General features: G+C 36.3%; 1 protein-coding gene across 2 annotated transcripts in view; it reads right to left on the bottom strand.

Moving 5' to 3' along the window:
* Positions 1 to 23,996, bottom strand: part of LOC147366884 (uncharacterized) — a 636,757-nt gene that overhangs the window by 295,095 nt on the left and 317,666 nt on the right. For both annotated transcript variants that reach the window (XR_015169570.1, XM_086415110.1), the window contains exon 2: positions 22,616 to 22,716. Coding sequence is in view for 1 of the 2 variants with exons in the window: in XM_086415110.1 (XP_086271236.1) it covers positions 22,616 to 22,716 (101 nt within the window). In the remaining variant the exon portion in view is untranslated. The remainder of the gene's footprint in view (positions 1 to 22,615; positions 22,717 to 23,996) is intronic.

Here is a 23,996-nt window from a genome sequence, read left to right as displayed (position 1 = left end):
GGAAAAGAAAAATACAAACAACAATTAACATCGCTTTTATCTTTTCTATTGGTAAAAATAAATGTTTAGAAATAATCAATGATGAGAATGCAATGAAATGGGCACTTTGATATATTGTTATTTGGGTGCAAATGTTTAAACATTTTTTAGATGACAATTTAATAAATTAATAAAAAATAACAATTTCATATTAATAAAAATCATAGTAATTAATTTTAGTAACATTAATAAAAATTAGCATGAATGAATCCTTTGGTAGAAAACCAGAGAAATAACACTCATAAGTATTTTATAAGTCTGTATCATTTTATATATATCTCAACGTCTTTGTACGTCTCTTTGCGTATGCATTACAATTTGGTTTCTAATATCAAAATATTATGATCAATTAATCAACAGGTCAAGTTATAAAATACATAAGGTACATCTATAATATACAATAGTTGGCTATTTGGGGAATAGTTTTTAAAATAAATATTGTTATAGAAATATTCTTGACATGTTGTTTAATAAAAATAAAGTATCTCACTTAGAAAGTGAAAACTTGAATTTTACAAAATGTCTGTATATGTATATAGATAGAAAAGGAAGTAGAAGGACACTTCCTGAATTTCTAACAGAAGAAATTGTGAGAAGGGGAGTTGGTATGTTAAGGAGACAATTATGAAGGACATATTTCTGATTTTACCTTATATATTATGAATATTTTATAATAAAAGTTAAAATGAATTGACAGGGACTTCTACTCCTGTTCAAGATGGAATTTCAACAGTTACATTCCATCCTGAAACAAAAAAATGAACAAAATATATGAAGTGGTGGTTTCAAGAAATTAGACATCATGCAATCAATGATATCAATCCTGAGAGAGAGGAACCCAATGAGACACGCACTGTACCTGTCCTCTGACACCACCTTGGAGGGATTCCAGGCCACAGTGGAAGATGGCAAGTGGAGCCTGGCAGACTCCCTGAGTTGAGGAGATGGAGCTGAGAGTCCAGGCAGACTTTGTGGCTAGAGTTTGCAGAACAAAATGCTGGAGAAGAGAAAGTTGCAGAGAGACCAGCTCTAGCCCTCTGAGAAGGAGCTCTTTCAAGCACTCAGCTGAGCGCTGTTAAATGTAAGCAAGTGAGAAAACTGCCAGAGTTTGGGGAAAGATCCACTCAAAAGATTAATGGTAACAATTTTTAGTTCTCATATAAGACTGAAATAGTACCTGTTCTCACACACCAGTGTGGAAAGTGTCAAGATTCATTGGGAATTTGGTAAAGTACACACAGGGTCTTGCCTAGGTTGTTGGGAAGAATTAGTCCTACAGTAAGCACTACTGTGCCCACTCCTAATAGATTATTAAAGCAAGGCTCAAAAGAGTAAACGAGTTTTCAAGGAACTTAACTACACCCTTGAACAAAACTCAGGAATATTTATGAGAATATCCCACACTGCTAAATAAAATTCACAGGATCTAGCATTTAATCAAATATTACCAGACATTTAAAAAAGCAAGATAATACAACCCACAATGAGAAGTAGCAATTAATCAAATCCAACAGAGAACTGACACAGATGTTAGAACTGACAAAGAAATTAAAACAGTAATTATAACTGTATTCAATATATTCAAAACTTTAAGTATAAACATGAAAACAGACCCAAAGAGAAATTTTTGAGATGAAAACTACAATTTGTGATTTTAAAAATATAGTGGAAAATATTAATAAACTTGGATACATACAATAGAAACTACCAAAAAAGGATCACAGAAGGAGAAAGAAAAATGGCAAAACTGTAAGCTGTGAGAAATTTTTATGCTGTTTAATATATATGGCATTGGCATCCCTGAAAAGGGAAAGATTAGTGACAGAAAAATATATTTGAATGAATAATGAGCAAAGTTTTCCAACTATGATAAAAATGATAAATGCATGGATCCAAGAAGATCCATAAATTCCAAGCACAAGAAACACTATATCAAGGCAAACCATGTAACACTGTTTAAAACCAGTGGTAAAGAGAAAACCTTAAAAGCAGCCAAAGGAAAGGGAAAAAAAAAAAGTGAACCAAGACAAGAATGATATCAGGATTTTCTTTCCAGAAAAAATGTCAATGAGATGACAGTGGAGCAACATCAATCAAGTAGTTAAAAAAAAAAAGTCAACCTAGAATTCCATGTTTAGCAAAAAGATCTTTCCAAAAAGAAGTCAGGAAAAGACTATTTTCTGACTTGACCACCAGAAGACTTACACTAGAAAAACATTTCAAAGAAGGTCTTTTAGGCAAAAGGAAAACAATACCAGATGGAAATTTAGGTCTACACAAAGAAATTAAGATCACTGGAAATATTAACAACAAAGGTTAACAACATAAACTTTTTTCCTAGTTATTTCAATCTCCTTAAAAGATAATTGACTTTTAAAGCAAAAACTAACAATTTAGTGAAGAGTTTATAATATACAATAAGATAATATGTAAAAGTAAATATATAACAACAACACAGAAAGGTCAGGAAAGGATAAATGAAAGTCTAATGTAAGTCTCTTATACAACATGGAAAGTGATACAATACTACTTGAAAGATACTGTAATAAAATAAAGATGTATATTATAAACCACTAAAATGACAGAGTTATAGATAATAAGCTGCAAAGGAGATATAGCAGAATTATAAAATTACGAATAAACTTTTAAAAGGCAGAAAATGAGGAAACTTGGAGCACAGAACAAATGAGACATATAGAAAACAAATAAGATGATACTTGACTAATATATTAACAGTCACATTAAATGTAAATGGTGTAAATACCTCAATTAAAAGGCAGAAGTTAACAGATTGGACAAAAATAACTAGAATAGTGAGACCCAATTATATCCTGCCTATAATAAATGCACTTTAAAATACAGACAAAAATAATTTACAAATAAAAGGATGGAGAAACACAAACCATATCCTAACACTAAGTAATCAAATCTGGAGTAGCCATGTTCATATCAGACAAAGCAGATTTCAGAACAAAAAAAATATATAAAGAAAATAGTTTTCTAATTAAAAAGGGCACAGTTAGACACAATAATCCTAAAATTTTATTCACCTAATAACAGAGCTTCAAAATAAATAGAGCCAAAATAATAGGACTGGATGGAGAAACAGGCAAATATACAACTACAATTTAAATTTAAATATCCCTCTTTTCACAGTTGAGAGAACAAGTAGATAGAAACTGAGTAAGGATGCTCAGATTGTGAACAGTACTATTAGCCAACTTGAGCTGTGATGGTTATAGAACATTCCACCAACCAGAGCAGAATATTCATTGTTTTAAAATGCACAGACATTTTTTTACCAATATAAACCATATTTTGTGCCACAAAATAAGTATCAATAAATTTAAATGATTTGAACGTACAAAATAGTTCACTAAACACAGCAAGAATTAAGTTAGGATTCAAAACAGAAAGATACCTGATAAGCCCCCAAATAATTGTAAACTAAAAATAGATACATTATTTATATAATCAAAAATCATTTAAAATATTTGAAAGAAATTAAAGTATCAGAGCATTATTTACATTGCTCAAACTTAGAAAGAGTAAAGACTAGAATGAAAATCAGCTGATAACGAGAAACAAGGTCACTAGTTCTCAAAGAATACAGAGGAAAAAAGAAAATGAAAAGAAATAGTGATAGATAAGGTGGGCTTCCTTAGTGGCTCAGACAGTAAAGCGTCTGCCTGCAATGCAGGAGACCTGGGTTCGATCCCTGGGTTGGGAAGATCCCCTGGAGAAGGAAATGGTAGCCCAGTCCAATATTCTTGCCTGGAAAATCCCATGGACCACGGAGCCTGGTAGGCTACCGTCCATGGGATCGCAAAGAGCTGGACATGATAGATATACAGATAATGTAACATGATTATGAGCCAAGTTCCAATTTAAAAATAGCTTTAATTTTTTGGAGAAAAAAATAAATTTCTGGAGAAAAAAAATGGTACAAGTCTAGAAATAAGTTTAAAACATTTTTCTGAGTAGAAAATATTAGGGGGTAACAAAATTAGAAAAACTCTATCCAAAAATGTTGCCAACCGACCGTAAGGAGGCTATCAAAATCTGGGGAATCTATTAAAATCGCCTCAAATGAAGTAATGAAAGTCTGAAATGAAAGCATCATGGCAAATTACTTTCACAACAGAGATGGTATATATAGGTCAGATTACGTCCCCCAGGTAGAGCAGAAACCTATCTATTGGAAAACTTATGTTATTATCTCTGAGAGTGGAGCGTGTCTTGATACGCTCAGATATGTGACAAATAATTCATCTCTTAAGCTGTACATTAAAACTCATACAGTTAAATCTGAATGTTTTAATATATAATATTGTTTTGAGCAAAGGATAAAACATCAACAGAAAAATTACTTTTGATTAGTCTTTGGGTTTCTTAGAGGATTTCAACATTGGCCTCACTGTTAAATTAAAAGAATTAATCTCAGTCTGACCCAGAGAAGAGAGCCACCTCCAAGATATTAGAAATTGCAAATAGCATGATGTACAGAATGGTTTTAAGTCAGGGCTGTTTTGTCCCAAAGATGACATTTGGCAACATCTAGAGAAGGTGATGGCACCCCACTCCAGTGCTCTTGCCTGGAAAATCCCATGGATGGAGGAGCCTGGTAGGCTCCAGTCCATGGGGTTGCTAAGAGTCAGACACGACTTAGCGACTTCACTTTCACTTTTCACTTTCATGCATTGGAGGAGGAAATGGCAACCCACTCCAGTGTTCTTGCCTGGAGAATCCCAGGGATGGGGGGAGCCTGGTGGGCTGCCGTCTATGGGGTCGCACAGAGTTGGACACGACTGAAGCGACTTAGCAGTAGCAGTAGCAGCATGCACTTAGGGATAAAGCTGTATCACACATACTACAGAAAGTTAACAACAGACAAAAGTAAATAGCCAAAGGATAAATATAGAAAGCAAAAAGTAAGAACAAATACATTGGTTAAGAAAAAAGACAAGTATAAAACAAGTAAATTTGTTAAATAAAAAAGAAGCTGACTACTTGAAGATAACTGTGAAATATACAAAACCCCAGCAGACTTATAATAGTTTCTAAATGAAGGAAGAAATATAGAAAGAGAAAAACAAAAACAAAAAACAACCTTAGGAGTGAAAGAAGAACATCAATCCACAGGCATGGAAGAAATTAAAATTCATAAGTGAATGCAATATACAAATATATAACACAGATACCAATCTGGAAAGATTTGTAACACACAAAATTATACTATATAGTTTTGCGAACACCTACATACATAATCAAATATAAAACAATGTTACATACAACTTCAGAATAGTGAGTATCCCTAGGGAATGAGAGAGGGGAAAGATAGAGGTGAGAATTTAGCTCCATGTACAATATTTTATTCTTATTCTTAAAAATAGGATCTGAAGCAAACTCAATAAAATGTTAACATCTGTTAAATCTGGGTGGTCAGTGTTTGGGTGTCTGTTATCAGAAGTTCTGACCTTTTCAGGATGTATGAAATGTTTCATAATTCAAAATAGAGAAAAATTTTAAAATAGCTCTTGCTCATAGAATTTTGGCAAATGTCTTCTAAATAGCTAAATAAATTAAATTTGCTGATTCTTCTCAGGCCTATTTTCTCAGTCAAATAATTCAAAGGGATTAATCAGTGATGATTTCTATTTTTAAAGATATTCCCACTTGATTTCACTTTGATAAGTTGTAGGAGTAGGTTAAGCATTTTCCGGGAATACTCATACACAATAAATGTCATATGTCTAAATTCTGAATCCCACTCAAGATACTTGAAGCATTTGATCTTAATGATTATTGGACAACCAAAAACAGAGGTATCAGCCAAGCTGTTAGTTCATGGAAAAAAAATTACCATTAATGCCATTCCTCTTCTGATTAGCTGACATTCTGCCAAGCCTGCCCTTGCTTCAGGGTTGACATTCTGTGTCAGAACAGAGTTATCTATCCTAGTGTCTGATTTGCCAACCCCAGACCTAATCACTGAAATCTTCACGACTGTTCACAGCACCTCACGATTCAACAGCTAACCTATATATGTACGCCATAATCATCTCCCCTCTCTTCCCAGTCCAGGTCCTGTCTGCCATTTGTGAAAACCACCTAAGCCCTCTTGTTTCTCTGGAGTCTTGGAGAATCTTTACCAACCTTCAGCAGACCATAGATACATATTTTTTTTCTTTCTCTTACCTTCAGCTTTCATTTCCTTTTTCCTAAGGACTATTCGAGAAGGCAATGGCAACCCACTCCAGTACTCTTGCCTGGAAAATCCCATGGACATGGGAGCCTGGTGGGCTGCAGTCCATGGGGTCGCTAAGAGTCAGACACGACTGAGTGACTCCACTCTCACTTTTCACTTTCCTGCATTGGAGAAGGAAATGGCAACCCACTCCAGTGTTCTTGCCTGGAGAATCCCAGGGACGCGGGAGCCTCATGGGCTGCCGTCTATGGGGTCACACAGAGTCAGAAACGACTGAAGTGACTTAGCAGCAGCAGCAGCAGCAAGGACTATTCAGTTTAACCCACACCCAGTGATCTTAGACTCTCCCCAAAGAGAATTTTGTATAGTTGTCATGGTTTGAGTTAAACTTATATTTCTTTCTGACTTGCAGAAACTGTTAATGACTACTTGGAATGGAAAACTCAGAATTCAAAGCATAAAACTTGGCTACTCTCTTGTAAAATCTGGGAGAAAGAAACAACACCTTCTATATACCAATCTATGATTGCAGCTTGAACAAAAATCGCAATCAGTAACTCAATCATATGTTATATAAATATCACATGATCCTACTCTTTTATATAGTTTCTGCAAGTGTTCAGATGTAAAATCAAATGCCGTTTGAGATGAGTGCTCTATTACAGGAGAGTCTTTTGCATATTTTGTTTGGGAAGAGCTCTTATCTGAAGAAATCCTTCGGTTTCTTCAAAATACCAGGTTGGCAATGTACAAATGATCTACTTTCAGTTTGCCAATTCATTTCAGCACACCTTTGCTTTTAGCAATATTTGTTCTCTTACCTCTGACCTGGTTCTGTCAGAAGACAATTTCAGAGTGGGAAACTCCCTAAGATCTTCCTCAGGAATGATTACAGCCAAGGATTAATTGAGTCTCTGTTATCTTCTCTCCCATTTTTTTTGATAGACTTTTTGCACTGTATCCATCTCACTGTTTCTGGCTGACTTCCTCCCTCTAATTTATTCAAAGAACTGCATATTATGGACTTTGCTGTTGCCTATAGAAAACTCTTAATTTGGGGGGCTCTATTTAGTTTTTAGTCTGTGTCTGACTGCCCTCATATCCTGGGCTCCCTTATTGCTTCTCTTGGGCAGTCTTTCTTAATTTTTTTTTTCTTTCTTTCTTACGTTTTAAAAGATGCTTTCCCCCAGAATAGCCTCTTAGATATTTATTGCCAGTAAAGCAGGAAGCATTTTGTTTGAAGTCTAAGATTTATATATATAGCACACATCTTTCCTGGACTTCTAATCAGTAATTGCTATTTTTATAGTTACCAAACTTTGCTAGATATTTGAATTATTTATTAATTATATTCCTTTTAGTCCCTCAAACTAATGCCTACAGTTGTATTATAGTTTTCTTTTCTAAAATTGAGTAATCTAGTGATCTAAAAATTTTCCTCTTTGAAATGCTAAATTTCTCTTCTTGTGATCACCACTGAAAACATAACACAGTGTTCCTGAATTAGTCCCTATGCATTGCTTAGAACCTAATCTAGTTGATATACCAGTTATTTCTTGCTATGCCAGAAGCAAACCCCAACCTCACTGGATTCAAACAACAAGCGTGTATGACTGCTCATGAGTCTAAGGGTCGGCCAAGCAGTTATTCTGATGTTGGCTGGGCTTACCCATGGATCTAGGGTCAACTGGAGGTTACGAAGGCAGCTCTAGGCTGGGTTCTTTCACATATTTTGAGGCTGGTTGGCTGTAAACTGGTCTGGGATGAATGACCTCAGCTGGGATAACTGGATTTTCCTTACATGATCTCTCACTTTCCAGCTGTTGAGTTCTAGTTTACTTAAATGATGGTGGCAGAGTTCCAAGGAAGTATGGACACAGGAAAGGCCTCTTAAAGTCAAGACTCACAAGTGGCATATGGTCACTTTGGCCTCTTTCTATGAGTCAAAGCAAATCATAAAGCCAACCCAGATCCCATGGGAAAGGACACAGAGTCCAATTCTTGAAGGAGGAGCTGCAGTGTCATGTTATAAGTGGTGTAGATACAGGAGACAAATTGGAGCCATTTTTGTACTCAACTGCCTGCCACAGTTGATTTTCTTTCATTTCTAATTGTAAAAATCAAAGTAAACCAAAAAAGATTTACCAGGTACCTCCTGTGAACAGAGCACCTTATTAGTCACTGATAGGACTCTATTCAGAGGAAATTAAAAATCTTAGATAGGACATAAGAAGGTGAAAGTTAAGCACTCCTAGCAATCTTGATTTATGACTAGGCTGTGATACAATTTCTTTTTCTGAGTTGATTATTTAAAATCTGGAATGCATTTTCCCATAGAAATATAAATGGTAATTTGGAATGCAGACAAATCCATTTTTAAGCCATAATTTATGGTATACCACATAGTACTCAATTATACCATAAATATTATAGAAAATGATTACCTGTGTGAGAGGTTTATATTTAAACATTTGTCCCTTAATTAGTGCTGAGGAAACACTATTAAGTCTATTACTAGCATCCTTCCCACCCCCTAATTTGGGGATGAAGTCAGAAAATGACTCACTCTGAGGGCAGAAAATCTACATTGCACACCTTTATATGTTACTCCCTTTTAGGTACCTTATCTGTTTAATTTTTATGATAGCCCACTGAATACAGCTTTAGTTTACCCCTTTTTATATTTGAGAAAATTAAGACCAATAATGCTACATGACTTGCTCAAGACCGCAAAGCAGGAAATAGTTGTTATGAGTATCTATACAATGGCAAAGTCTTGCTTTTCCCACAGTCTCACTTGTCCTGATGAAACGAGTATTGTGGACAAAGTAATATCAAATGTATTATCTGAAATGAAATTAAACTCATGGGATAAAACTGAAGATATATACCAAATGTAAATAAAATGTATTCAGAGATGACTTGTAAATATGCCACCAATATGGCCATTTTGCTTCCCAAGCATCTATTAGAATATGTGATGCTCTCCCAAATAGAATTGTTGGATCCGAGTTTCCTTCATTTTAATCACTGTAAACAATGTGCAACATTGTGCAACGAGCATCAACCAGACTACAGAGCAACTGATGTAACCACAGAAGGAGTGTTGTTAGTATGGATTATTTAAAAAAAAAAGAAGTTTGAAGAATAAGAATCTGCCAAGGAATGATCAGCCTGAAAAATACTGAGCCTAATAAAGGTGAGTTTTCTGGTCACTGATGTGGGAAAGATTGAAAGCAGGAGGAGAAGGGGCCGACAGAGGATGAGATGGTTGGATAATATCACCGACTCAATGGACATGAGTTTGAGCAAGCTCTGGGAGTTGGTGATGGACAGGGAAGCCTGGCGTGCTGCAGTCCCTGGGACCACAAAGAGTCAGACATGACTGAGCAACTGAACTGAACTGATGTGGCATATGGTGTTGCAGAATGGGGATAACTGATCAAGTTTGACATGCAAAAATTTTCTTTTTTACAATCTAATATTCTTTCTTATTCAAAATGCTTGTTCAGCTTCTTTAAGAAACCTTGCTAAACCTATTGTGGCTTTTAAGTACTTTGGGAAGGAGAAACCCTACTTCACTTGTACTAAATCTTGAAACTCTCTCCCCTGGACCTTAATATCCAGTTTCCTGTGTGTTTTATTGGCAAGTCTTAAAAAGCCCTGTCTAATCGTCTTATGGTTGTAAAAGTTTGTTTGTAAGTTCATTTATTTGAACTTAGAATTGATTTGTTTTTGTTGCAACAACATTATAAGCCAAGAGTCACAAGTTTTAGTACTTTGGCCACCTCATGTGAAGAGTTGACTCATTGGAAAAGACTCAGATGCTGGGAGGGATTGGGGGCAGGAGGAGAAGGGGACGACAGAGGATGAGATGGCTGGATGGCATCACTAACTCAATGGACATGAGTCTGAATGAACTCTGGGAGTTGGTGATGGACAGGGAGGCCTGGCATGCTGTGATTCATGGGGTCGCAAAGAGTCGGACACGAATGAACCACTGAACTGAACTGAACAGGAAAACAGGCAGGTTACATAAGTGACTGAGGCAGGGCCAAATATCAGACAATAGAGGGTATGGGCACAGTGAGGAATAGGAGAGCACAGATCTCCATGGAAGGCACTCTAATTCTCATTAACAATAACAACAACATTGCTAGCCAAACTAAATAAGACTGCAGATCAGATTTCTGCCAACATGCCATCTTGATTAAAAATGCCATGTGATTTGTAGAGTAGCCCCCAAAGCCTTTCTACCCTTTAGCCATTGTAAAATAAAAGAGTACTTTACTGCATCTTTAATAACCTAGATTTTGAAGTTCTTCTTTTGCAAAGTCAAGCTTTATACTCAAAACTAAAATGATCTCAACAAAATACTTTCCCCTCAGAGTTGATGTCTGAGTAGCTCCCAAACCTCCTACTTGAGACACATTAGGTGCATTTCTTAGTTCCTCATTTTGTGGGGAAAGAATTCAGTCTTTCACTATTAAGTATCAATATAAAGTTAGCTATAGGACTTTTATAGATGTGCTTTATGACATTGATTGAGTTCTTCTCTAGAACTATTTTTTCACATTTATAACTGAATGGATGTTGAATTTTGTCAAATGCTTTTCCTGCATCAATGGATATGATCATGTAATATTTATTCTTTATTCTGTTAATATAGCAGGTGACTTTGAATGATATTGAACCAGCCTTGTATTCTTGGAATAAACCCACTTGGTTGAGGTGCATAAATCTTTACGTATGTTTCCCAGTTTCATTTTCTAATATTTTGTTAAAGATTTTTTTTAAAAAATCTATAGTTAATAGGAATAGTGGCGTGCAACTGTCTTTTGTTGTTTTCTTGGTATTAGGGTAATACTAGCTTCATTTGGAGAAGCAAACGGCAACTCACTCCAGTATTCTTGCTTGGAGAATCCTGTGGACAGAGGAGCCTAGTGGGCTGTTGTCCATGGGGTCTCACAGAGTCGGACACTACTGAAACGACTTAGCATGCAGCATGCATTGGAGAAGGAAATGGCAACCCACTCCAGCATTCTTGCCTGGAGAATCCCAGGGAGGGAGGAGCCTGGTGGGCTGCCATCTATGGGGTCGCACAGGGTCGGAAACGACTGAAGCGACTTAGCAGCAGCTGTAGCAGCAGCAGCAGCTTCGTGAAACAAATTGGAACCTATATCTTTATCTTCTATTTTCCATAGGGTTCTCGGTCTATTTGGACTTCTATCACAGATTGGCTGGCTGATAAACAACAGAACTTTATTTCTCACAGTTCTGAATGTTGGAAGTCTGAGATCAGGGTGCTAGCACAGTTGGGTGAGCACTCTCTTCTCATTGCAGACTTCGTGCATCCTCACAGGTGGAAGGGTCTGGGGAGCTCCATGGGATCTCTTTTATAAGAGTATTAATCTCATTGTGAGGGTTCTGCCCTCCTGACTTAATCTCATTTCAAAGTTCAGTTCAGTTCAGTCACTCAGTCGTGTCCGACTCTTTGAGACCCCATGAATTGCAGCACGCCAGGCCTCCCTGTCCATCACCAACTCCCGGAGTTCACTCAAACCCATGTCCATCGAGTATCTGCCTCCTAACACCATCATGCTGGGAATTATGATTACAGCATGAGAAGTATGGGGGGACACAAACACGGAGACCAGAGCAAGTAAATTGTGGAGAAATGGTGCTAATTCTTTAAAGTTTGGCAGAATTCTCCAGTAAAACTAGTTGGGCCTGGGGATTCCTATTTTGGAAAATTTTTAAATTACCAGTTCAATATTCAATAGTTAAAGGACTATTCAAATGATCTATTTACTATTTGAGTTTTGGTAACTTGAATTTTCCAAGGTATTGGTACATTTTATCTAAATTGTCAAATTTATGTGCATAGATTTGTTTGTGATATTCACTTACTATCTGTGATGTCTGCACGGTCTGTAGTGATAGCTCTGTTTCATGAGTAATTTGTGTCCTCTCTTTTTCTGTTGGTTAGTCTTCTAGGGGAGTGCCAATTTTATTCTTCAAAGAATCAATCAACTCTTTGTTTCACTGATTTTCTCTACTGCTTCTGTTTTCAATTTCATGGATTACTGCTCTTGTCTTATTTCTCTGCTTCCATTGGCATTATTTTTGCTTACCTTTCTTTTTAACTTTTAAGTTCTTTAGATGAAAGCTTAGATCATTGATTTGAGATTTTTCCTCTTCTCCAATGTATGTTTTTGAAGTTATAAATTCCCTTCTTAGCGTGATTTTAGCTGTGCCTCACAAAATTTTTATACTTCCATTTTCATTCAGTTAAGTGTATTTTTCAAAATTTCCTTTGAGACTCTTCCTGGATCTATTTACAAGTGTGTTTTTAAGTGTTTGGAGATTTTCTGCTTTCTTTTTATTGTTGTTTTTTAGTTTGATTCTATCAATTCAATTGATTTCATTGTACATCCATGTAGATAACATATGCTACAGAGTTTAAATTTTTAAAAAATTGTTGAGGCTTGATTTCTGGCCCTGGGTATTGTCTGTTTTGGTGTATGTGTGTTGAACACTTGAAAGGAATGCATATCATGCTTTTTTGGGGTGGCATGTTCTATAAACGTCAATTTGATTCTGTTGGTAAAGATCTTTTGGAATTCCTCCGTATCGTTGCTACTTTTATGTATACTTGTTCTGCTAATTGTTGATAAACTTTTTTTTTTTCTTTTCTATTATAGTTTATTACTTGATAGTGAATGTAATTCCCTTTGGTATATGTAGAATTTGTTGTTTAATATTTGAGTATAGTTTATTAACAATTTTGTGATAGTTTCAAGTGTACAGAAAAGTGATTCAGTTATACCTTTTTCCCATTTAGGTTGTTACATAACATTGAGCAGAGTTCCCTGTCCTATATAGTAGGTCTTTGCTGGTTACCTATTTTAAATACATCAGGGTGTACATGCCAATTTCAAACTCCCTAACTATCCCTTCTCCCCATACTTCCCCCTGGTAACCATAAATTCATTCTCTAAGTCTGTGAGTCTGCTTCTGTTTATTTGTATCATTTCTTTTTAGATTATGCATATGTTATATCATATGATGTTTGTCTTTCTCTGATTCATCTCACTCATTATGACGATCTCTAGGTCCATCCATGTTGCTGCAGATGACATTGTCTCATTCTTGTTAATGGATGAATAACCTGTTGTATGTATGTACCGCATCTTCTTTATCTATTTCTCTGGTGATGGACAATTTAGGTTGTTTCCATGTTTTGTTTATTGTAAACAGTGCTGCAGTGAGCACTGGGGTGCATGTATCCTTTTGGACCATATTTTTCTCTGCATATAACCCAGGAGTAGAATTGAAGGATCATATGGTAGCTGTTTTTAATTTTTTAGGAACCTCCATACTGTTCTCCACAGTGGCACTACCAACAGTGTAGAAGGGTTCCCTTTTCTACACACCCTCTCTAGCATTTATTGTTTGTGGATTTTTGATGAAAGTCATCCTGACTATTATGAGGAAATATCTTATAGTTTCAATTCGCATTTCTCTAATAATTGGTGATGTTGAACATCTTTTCATGTGCCTCTTGACCATATGTATGTATTCTTTGGAGAAATATCTATTTAAGTCATCTGTCCATTTTTTCACTTGGCTGACAGAAGTGTTTTGATATTCTCATACATAATTGTAAATTTTACTATTGCTCATTCCCGTTCTATTTCACATATCTTACAGCTCTGTTATTTGGTACACACACACTTAGGATTTCTATATTTTCTTGGTGGATTGACTGATTTATCACATAATATCTTCATCTGTCTCTGGTAATTACCTTTGTTCTAATTACTCTTTCATTCAATATTAATATAATAACTCCTGCCTTCCTTTGTTTAATGTTCACATAATATAAAATGTTCCCTAGTCAATCCTAAAGGAAATCAATACTGAATAATCATTGAAAGGGCTCATGCTGAAGCTGAAGATCCAATACTTTGGCCACCTGATGCAAAGGGCTGACTCATTAGAAAAGACCCTGATGCTGGGAAAGACTGAAGACAGGAGAAGGGGACAACAGAGGATGAGATAGTTGGACGGTATCACTGACTCAATGGACATGAGCTTGAGCAACCTCCAGGAGATGGTGAAGGACAGGGAAGCCTGGTGTGCTGCAGTCCATGGGGTTGCAGAGTTGGACATGACATGACTGAGCAACTGAACAACATATTGTTATACTAAGGATTTTGAAGATAACTCATACACGGGTCATGTCTTAATACACTCTACCAATCTGTCTTTTAAATGGTATACTTATGCCATTTCACTTAATGTAATTATTGATATCTAAGGTTCAGGTGTGCATTATAATTTTTGTTTTCCACTTGTATCCCTGTTTTTTGTTTTTCTGATTTTTCACCTAACTTCTTGCAGGTTAAAAAAATTTTAGATTCCAATTTTTTATATATTTATAGTATTTTTGAGTGTGTCTCTTTTCATATCTTTTTTTGGTGGTTGGTTGATGCATTTCATAATATATACATAACCTACACAGAAATAGAGGAAAACAACAGAATGGGAAAGACTAGAGATCTCTTCAAGAAAATCAGAGATACCAAAGGAACATTTCATGCAAAGATGAGCTCCATAAAGGACAGAAATGGTATGGACCTAACAAAAGCAGAAGATATTAAGAAGAGATGGCAAGAACACACAGAAGAATTGTACAAAAAAGATCTTCACGACCCAGATAATCACGATGGTGTGATTACTGACCTAGAGCCAGACATCCTGGAATGTGAAGTCAAGTGGGCCTTAGAAAGCATCACTACGAACAAAGCTAGTGGATGTGATGGAATTCCAGTTGAGCTATTCCAAATCCTGAAAGATGATGCTGTGAAAGTGCTGCACTCAATATGCCAGCAAATTTGGAAAACTGTGGCAGTGGCCACAGGACTGGAAAAGGTCAATTTTCATTCCAATCCAAAAGAAAGGCAATGCCAAAGAATGCTCAAACTACCGCACAATTGCACTCATCTCACACACTAGTAAAGTAATGCTCAAAATTCTCCAAGCCAGGCTTCAGCAATACATGAACCATGAACTTCCTGATGTCCAAGCCGGTTTTAGAAAGGCAGAGGAACCAGAGATCAAATTGCCAACATCCGCTGGATCATGGAAAAAGCAAGAGAGTTCCAGAAAAAAATCTGCTGCTGCTAAGTCACTTCAGTCATGTCCGACTCTGTGTGACCCCATAAACGGCAGCCCACCAGGCTCCCCCGTCCCTAGGATTCTCCAGGCAAGAACACTGGAGTGGGTTGCCATTTCCTTCTCCAATGCATAAAAGTGAAAAGTGAAAGTGAAGTCGCTCACTCATGTCCGACTCTTAGCGACCCCATGGACTGTAGCCTACCAGGCTCCTCCGTCCATGGGATTTTCCAGGCAAGAGTACTGGAGTGGGGTGCCATTTCTGCTTTATTGACTATGCCAAAGATTTTGACTGTGTGGATCACAATAAACTGTGGAAAATTCTGAAACAGATGGGAATACCAGACCACCTGATCTGCGTCTTGAGAAATTTGTATGCAGGTCAGGAAGCAACAGTTAGAACTGGACATGGAACAACAGACTGGTTCCAAATAGGAAAAGGAGTTCGTCAAGGCTGTATATTGTCACCCTGGTTATTTAACATATATGCAGAGTACATCATGAGAAACGCTGGACTAGAAGAAACACAAGCTGGAATCAAGATTGCCGGGAGAAATATCAATAACCTCAGATATGCAGATGACACCACCCTTATGGCAGAAAGTGAAGAGGAACTCAAATGTCTCTTGACGAGAGTGAAAGTGGAGAGTGAAAAAGTTGGCTTAAAGCTCAACATTCAGAAAACGAAGATCATGGCATCCGGTCCCAACACTTCATGGGAAATAGATGGGGAAACAGTGGAAACAGTGTCAGACTTTATTTTTCTGGGCTCCAAAATGACTTCAGATGGTGACTGCAGCCATGAAATTAAAAGACGCTTACTCCTTGGAAGGAAAGTTATGACCAACCTAGATAGTATATTCAAAAGCAGAGCCATTACTTTGCCAACAAAGGTTCGTCTAGTCAAGGCTATGGTTTTTCCTGTGGTCATGTATGGATGTGAGAGTTGGACTGTGAAGAAGGCTGAGTGCCGAAGAATTGTTGCTTTTGAACTGTGGTGTTGGAGAAGACTCTTGAGAGTCCCTTGGACTGCAAGGAGATCCAACCAGTCCATTCTGAAGGAGATCAGCCCTGGGATTTCTTTGGAAGGAATGATGCTAAAGCTGAAACTCCAGTCCTTTGGCCACCTCATGCAAAGACTTGACTCACTGGAAAAGACTCTGATGCTGGGAGGGATTGGGGGCAGGAGGAGAAGGGGACGACAGAGGATGAGATGGCTGGATGGAATCACTGACTCGATGGACATGAGTTTGAGTGAACTCCAGGAGTTGGTGATGGACAGGGAGGCCTGGCGTTCTGCGATTCATAGGGTCGCAGAGTCGGACACGACTGAGCGACTGATCTGATCTGACACAGTCTACTAGTGTCATCATTTCACCAGCTCAGCTGAAATATGGAAAACTAATCTCCCTATCGGAGAAGGCATTGGCACCCCACTCCAGTAGTTTTGCCTGGAAAATCCAATGGATGGAGGAGCCTGGTAGGCTACAGTCCATGGGGTCACTAGAGTCGGACACGACTGAGCGACTTCACTTTCACTTTTCACTTTCATGCACTGGAGAAGGAAATGGCAACCCACTGTAGTGTTCTTGCCAGGAGAATCCCAGGAACAGGGGAGCCTGGTGGGCTGCCATCTATGGGGTTGCACAGAGTCGGACAGGACTGAAGCGACTTAGCAGCAGCAGCAGCAATCTCCCTATACTGTCCTGCATTTTTAATATGATTGTTGTAAATATTTCCTCTACATACCACAATGACTATATTATAGTTTTGTTTCAGCTATCAAACATAATGTAGAAAACACAAAAAGAAAACATTGAAAAAGAAAGTTGATTTTATTTACCCATATTTTGCTTATTATGTACTTTCTTCCTAATATTTAAAGATAGCATCTTTTATCATTTCTGTTTAGAAAAATTCTTTTAGGGTAGATCTTGATGGAAAATTCTCTTGCTTTTTCTTTATCTAAAGATACATTAATTTTCACCCTCATTTCTGAAAGATATTTTTACTGGACATAAAATTTTGTATTGACAGTTCTTTTCTTTCTGCACATAAAAAATTTCTGACCTCCAAGTTATTGTGATGGAACTTAACTATAATTCAGATCTGTTTTTTTTTAGTCAGTAGATAAGTTGTGAAAGAGAAATTATATCTTTTAAGACTTTATTCCTTGATTTTAGTTGTCATAAGTTTGATATTTCTTTGTGTGGAATTCTTTGGGTTTGTGACTTGGGGTGTTTACTCGGCCTCTTGAATTCATAGGTTTTTGTCATTTGCTAAACATGAGAAGCTGCAGTTGCAATTCTTCAAGTCTTTTCAGTCCTGCTCTCTTTCTTTTCTGCATGTAGGACTCTAATGACACAAATGTTCAATCTTTTGTTATAGTATCACAAGTTCCTGAGGTTATTTTTACTTTTTCAATGTTTTCGCTGTTATTTAGGATGCATAAATTCTATCACTTACTTTCAAGTTTGCTGTTTCTTTCTTAAATGCCCTCCATCATGGATTCATCCTGCTGTTGATCCTATCCAGTATTTATTTTTTGAATTGTTATTATATTTTCCAGTTCAAAATTTCTCTTTGGTTCCTCTTTATATCTGCATATTTTCCATTTCTTTGCTGAGATTTTCTTTTTTTCATTTTTTTCAAGTGTATTTCTAATTGCTTACTGAAGCATTCTTATCATCAGATCAGATCAGTCGCTCAGTCGTGTCCGACTCTTTGTGACCCCATGAATCGCAGAACGCCTGGCCTCCCTGTCCATCACCAACTCCCGGAGTTCACTCAAACTCACGTCCATTGAGTCAGTGATGCTATCCAGCCATCTCATCCTCTGTCGTCCCCTTCTCCTCCTGCCCCCAATCCCTCCCAGCATCAGAGTCTTTTCCAATGAGTCAACTCTTCCCATGAGGTGGCCAAAGGACTGGAGTTTCAGCTTTAGCATCATTCCTTCCAAAGAAATCCCAGGGCTGATCTCCTTCAGAATGGACTGGTTGCATCTCCTTATCATAGATGCTTTAAATCTTTATTACAGAATTCAAGTCTCTTCCCTCATTGCTCAAATGCAAGAATTGCATCTATTGGCTTTTTTAAAAATTATTTTATTTATTATTTAGAACTTCACTATGATAAGTAACTTTTACTTAAACAGAAATTTTAATATTCTGTTATAATACTCTAAATCTTACTCAAACATACTTTATCTGGCTGTGCATGATACTGCTATGCCAAAGGTAGGGAGGTGCTGCCTTATTATTGACTGTTGGAAGTTCAGGTTCCCCACTTAGCCTCTATTGACATAGAAAGGAGTGTTCCTCGTTATAAAGGGGTGGAAATGGGTGCACAGACGTCTCATGTCATCTCCACCAACACAAGTAAGGAGGATCAGGACTTTATTTTTCCAAGTGATGATGACAAAAGTTCCAGCTGTATACTCAATGTTCTCTAATATCACCTGTGTGTGGATTTGCACAGGGAGGGAGGATTCTATTTAATTTTCATACTCTTTTTATTTCGTTTTATATATAATACCCAAGGCTTTGAGTTGTACTTCAGATCAGATCAAGTCAGATCAGTCACTCAGTCATGTCCGACTCTTTGCAACCCCATGAATTGCAGCACGCCAGGCCTCCCTGTCCATCACCAACTCCTGGAGTTCACTCAGACTCACATCCATCGAGTCAGTGATGCCATCCAGCCATCTCATCCTCTGTCGTCCCCTTCTCCTCTTGCCCCCAATCCCTCACAGCATCAGAGTCTTTTCCAATGAGTCAAGTCTTTGCATGAGGTGGCCAAAGGACTGGAGTTTCAGCTTTAGCATCATTCCTTCCAAAGAAATCCCAGGGCTGATCTCCTTCAGAATGGACTGGTTGGATCTCCTTGCAGTCCAAGGGACTCTCAAGAGTCTTATCCAATACCACAGTTTAAAAGCATCAATTCTTTGGCACTCAGCCTTCTTCACAGTCCAACTCTCACATCCATACATGACCACAGGAAAAACCATAGCCTTGACTAGACGGACCTTTGTTGGCAAAGTAATGGCTCTGCTTTTGAATATGCTATCTAGGTTGGTCATAACTTTCCTTCCAAGGAGTAAGCGTCTTTTAATTTCATGGCTGCAGTCACCATCTGAAGTCATTTTGGAGCCCAGAAAAATAAAGTCTGACACTGTTTCCACTGTTTCCCCATCTATTTCCCATGAAGTGTTGGGACCGGATGCCATGATCTTCGTTTTCTGAATGTTGAGCTTTAAGCCAACTTTTTCACTCTCCACTTTCACTTTCATCAAGAGGCTTTTGAGTTCCTCTTCACTTTCTGCCATAAGGAATAGGGAAAAACTGGTCTATCTTCTGATAGGAAGCTCCTCTACTAGGTCCTTTAAGTCATGGTTTAGTCTATGTTTGTGAATTTAAACTTGTTTCTCATCTTTGCAATGATTTAATTTTGCTCTTCATATTTTCTCTGAGCACTGCAGGCCCATTATTCATTTCTCTGTTGATTTCTAATCTATATTTTAAAATATTTTGGTAATTTTCCTGGTAGTGAATTCTCTTCTTCTAATTTTGATTATGCTATCAAAGTACTATTACATTTTTATTACTCAGTGTTTTTATGTACAAGTTCAAGGGTCTATTATACACACCATAATTGGTTATAATACACATAATCCAAAACTGACAACTTGGGAGAAAGAGAAGGGAAAATAAGGCATCTCAACAGCAACACATTTGCTTTGAATGATGAGGTGAGGGGGGCTGCTCGAGAGACTAGGTTCCTTTTTAGCTGTCCCAGAGGGTCCCAGCATACAGTGGACTGCGGGTTACTAAGAGCAAAATAATAATAATAACTAGACAACTTGCTGATACTTCAGAAAACATAAAAAGATCAGTGGTTGCCAGGAATAATGTGTAAGGAAGGGACAAACAGAATACAGAGGAGTTTTACAGCAGTAGCTACTCTCTGTGATACTGTAATGATGGATACATGTCGTTATACATTTGTCAAAACACATGGAATGTACCACATCAAGTGCAAATGTAAACTACAGACTTTGGATGATTATATGTCAACGCGGATTCATCAATGGTGACAAATGTACCCCTCTGGTGGAAGATGTTGATAATGATGTAGGCTGTGCATTTGTAGGGACAGTGAATATATGAGATATTTCTGCACCTTCCCCTCAACTTTTCTGTGAAACTTAAACAGGTGTAAAAAAAGTTGTCTTTAAAAAGTGAAGGAGAGATACAGACTTTTTCAGATAAATAAAAGCTCAAGGAAGATAATCACTACTGCGATCTGCTTGTAAGTGCTAACATGAGTCCTTCAAGTTGAAAGATAGTAGATAGCAGCACAAAAGCACAGGAAAATATAAAGCTCACTGGCAAAGATAAATATATAGACAAATATATAATACTATAATGGTGATGCATAAATAACTTTTAATTCTGACACAGAAGTTAAAAACTAAATGTAAAAACAAACATAACTACAAAAATATGTTAATGGATATATAATATTGTGTAATTTGTGACACCAACAACATAAAATATGGGGGTGGGAGAAAAACAAAAGTGTTTTCATATGCAACTGAATTCAAGAAGTTATCAGCTTAAAATAGATTGTTATGTTTTATGTAAGCATGAAAGCCCATGACAATCAGAAAATACACAAAAGAGAATAAGAAAAGTATAAAAACATCACTACAAAAAAAAAATCAGTGAAACACAAAGAAAGTGAAGAAAATAAGAACAAAAGAACTACATGACAGAAAACAATCGACAAAATGGTAACAGTCTTTCTCTATCAATAATAACTTTAAATGTAAACAGATTGACCCCCTTCTTCTAAAGACGTAAAGTGACAGACTGGATTAAACAATAACAACAACATCCAATCATATGATATCTACAAGGACTCACTTTAGACTTAAGGATAAATCTTTTACACTTTTAGTGTAAAAGTGAAAGGATGGAAAAATATTCCATGCAAATATTAACAAAAAGAGAACAGGGGTGGATAAAATTATATCAGACAAATTTACTTTAATTTAAAAACTGTCATAAAAGACAAAAAAGGATATTTTATCATGATAAAAGGGTCAATTCACCAGGAAGATATAACAATTATAATTACATGTATATCCAACACCAGAACAGCTATACACGTGAAGCAAGCACTGACAGAATTAAAAGGGCTTAGACAACATAATGTTAGCAGATTTAAATATTCCCCTTTCAATAATGGTTATAATATCCAGACAGATCATTAAGAAAACAGAATAGTTAAATAATACTGGACTAAATGAACCAAACAGACATATACAGAATGCTTACAGTCTTAGCTAGACCAAAAGAAAAAGAGAGAAGATTCAGATAATATGAAAAATTTAAAAAGATCCAATACAACTAAAGTGACAGATAAGTAAAGGATCTTAAGTAACAACTATAGGCACTTATATATGTGAACAAATCATATAATATAGAAGAAACAGATAAATTCCCAGAAACATACAACCTACCAACAAGAATCATAAAGAAGTACAAAATCTGAACAGACCTATAACTAATGGGAGAGTGAACCAGTACTCAATAATCTTTCAACAAAGAGAAGCCTAGGACCTAATGGCTTCACTGGTGAATTTTACCAAACATTTTGCGGAAGAATTAATACCAATCCTTCCCAATCTCTTCCAAAAATGTGAAGATCATGGAATATTTCCAAATTCATTTTATGAGGACTTCATTATCTTGATAACAAAAGCAGAAAAAGACACTATCAGAAAAGAAAACTATAGGTTGATATCCCTAATGAATAGAGATGCAAAATCCCTCAATAAAGTGTTGATACTATTAAATTAAATTCAACAGCACATTAAAAGGATTATACACCATGGCTAAACAGGTATATCCCTGGAATGTAAAGATGTTTCAACAAATGAAAACAAATCAATGTAATAAAGCACATTAATAGAATGAAGAATGAAAATCACATGATTATCTCAATAAATGCAGAAAAATCATTTGACAAAATTCAACAAACTTTCATTATAAAGAAACTCAACAAGCTAAAAATAGAAAGATGTTACCTCAATATAATGAAGACCATGTGCAGTTGATCCTTGAAATATGCAGGGGTTAGGGGGGCTAATTACCTGGAAAATCAAAAAATCCACATAGATCATACCTTGGTAGCTGGGAGGAATTGGTTACAGGAACTGCTGCAGACACCAAAATCCATAGATATTCAAGTCCCATAATCAGTTCTCCATATCTGCAGTCCTGCATCTGTGGATTCAACCAACATTGATCATATAGTAGTCTATGTATTGAAAAAAATTGAGGTATATGTAGAACCATGCAGTTTAAATCCATGTGCTTCGAGGTTCAACTGTATGTGAAAACCCTACAGCTAGATCAGACTTAGTGAAAAACTGAAATCCCTTCCTCTAAATCAGGAACAAGCCAAGGATGTCCACTTTGACCACTTCTATTTATGTAGTATTGGAAATCCTAGACAGAGCAATTAGGCAAGAAAAATAAATAAAAATATTCTAATCATAAAGAAAGAAGTAAACTTAAACTTATGTTTGCAGATGAGATGCTGTTATATGTAGAAAGGCCTAAAGAGTCCACAAAAAGGTGTTAGAATTAATGTATCCAATAAAATTGTAGGGCACAAAATAGACATTAAAAATGTTGTTGTGCTTTTTACAAAATACCAATAGGAAATCTGAAAATAAAACTAAAAAAATAATCTCATTTATAATAACATCAAAAAGAATAAAATACTTAGGAATAAACAACCACTAGGCAAATATTTGTACAAGGAAACTATAAAACATTGTGGATAGAAATTAAGATATAGATAAACAGTAAGATAGGCTGAATTTATGAATTGGAAGACCTAGTATTGTTCAAATATCCATAACCCAAAGTAAACTCCAGATTCAATGCAATTCCTATAAAAATCCCCAAAGCTTTCTTTAACAAAAACAGAAAAAAAATTCTTCAGATTCATGTGGAAAAGATACCAAATAGCAAAGCAGTCTTGAGAAAGAACAAATTGACATCTCCCACATCTGATTTAAAGTATATTGTAACTTGTAAAAGGATGAAGTAAGAATATTCTCTAACATCAGATACAAAAATAAACTCCAAATGGATTAAAGACCTAAGTGTAAGATTAGATACTATAAAACTCCTAGAAGAAAACATAGGCAAGATACTCTCTGACATAAATTCCAGCACTACTCTTTTTGGACCCATCTCCTAAAGTAATGGAAACAAAAGCAAAAATAAACAAATGGGACCTAATTGTACTTAAAAGCTTTTACATAGCAAAGGAAACCATAAACAAAACAAAAAGATAATCTACAAAATAGAAGAAAATATTTGCAAATGATGTGACCAATAAGGGATTAATCTCCAAAATATACAAACTCCTCATACAGTTCAATATCAAAAGGACAACCCAATCACAAAATGAGCAGAAGACCTAAATAGACATTTCTCCAAAGAAGACATACAGATGGTCAAAAGGCACATTAAAAGATGCTTAACTATTA

The sequence above is a fragment of the Bos grunniens genome, chromosome 8, assembly GCF_055505025.1.
Source record: "Bos grunniens cultivar Pamir isolate PY7600 chromosome 8, Bosgru_T2T1.0, whole genome shotgun sequence".
Lineage (NCBI taxonomy): Eukaryota > Metazoa > Chordata > Mammalia > Artiodactyla > Bovidae > Bos > Bos grunniens.
Note: the sequence above shows the minus strand (reverse complement) of the source record. Positions and strands in the feature narration are given on the sequence as shown.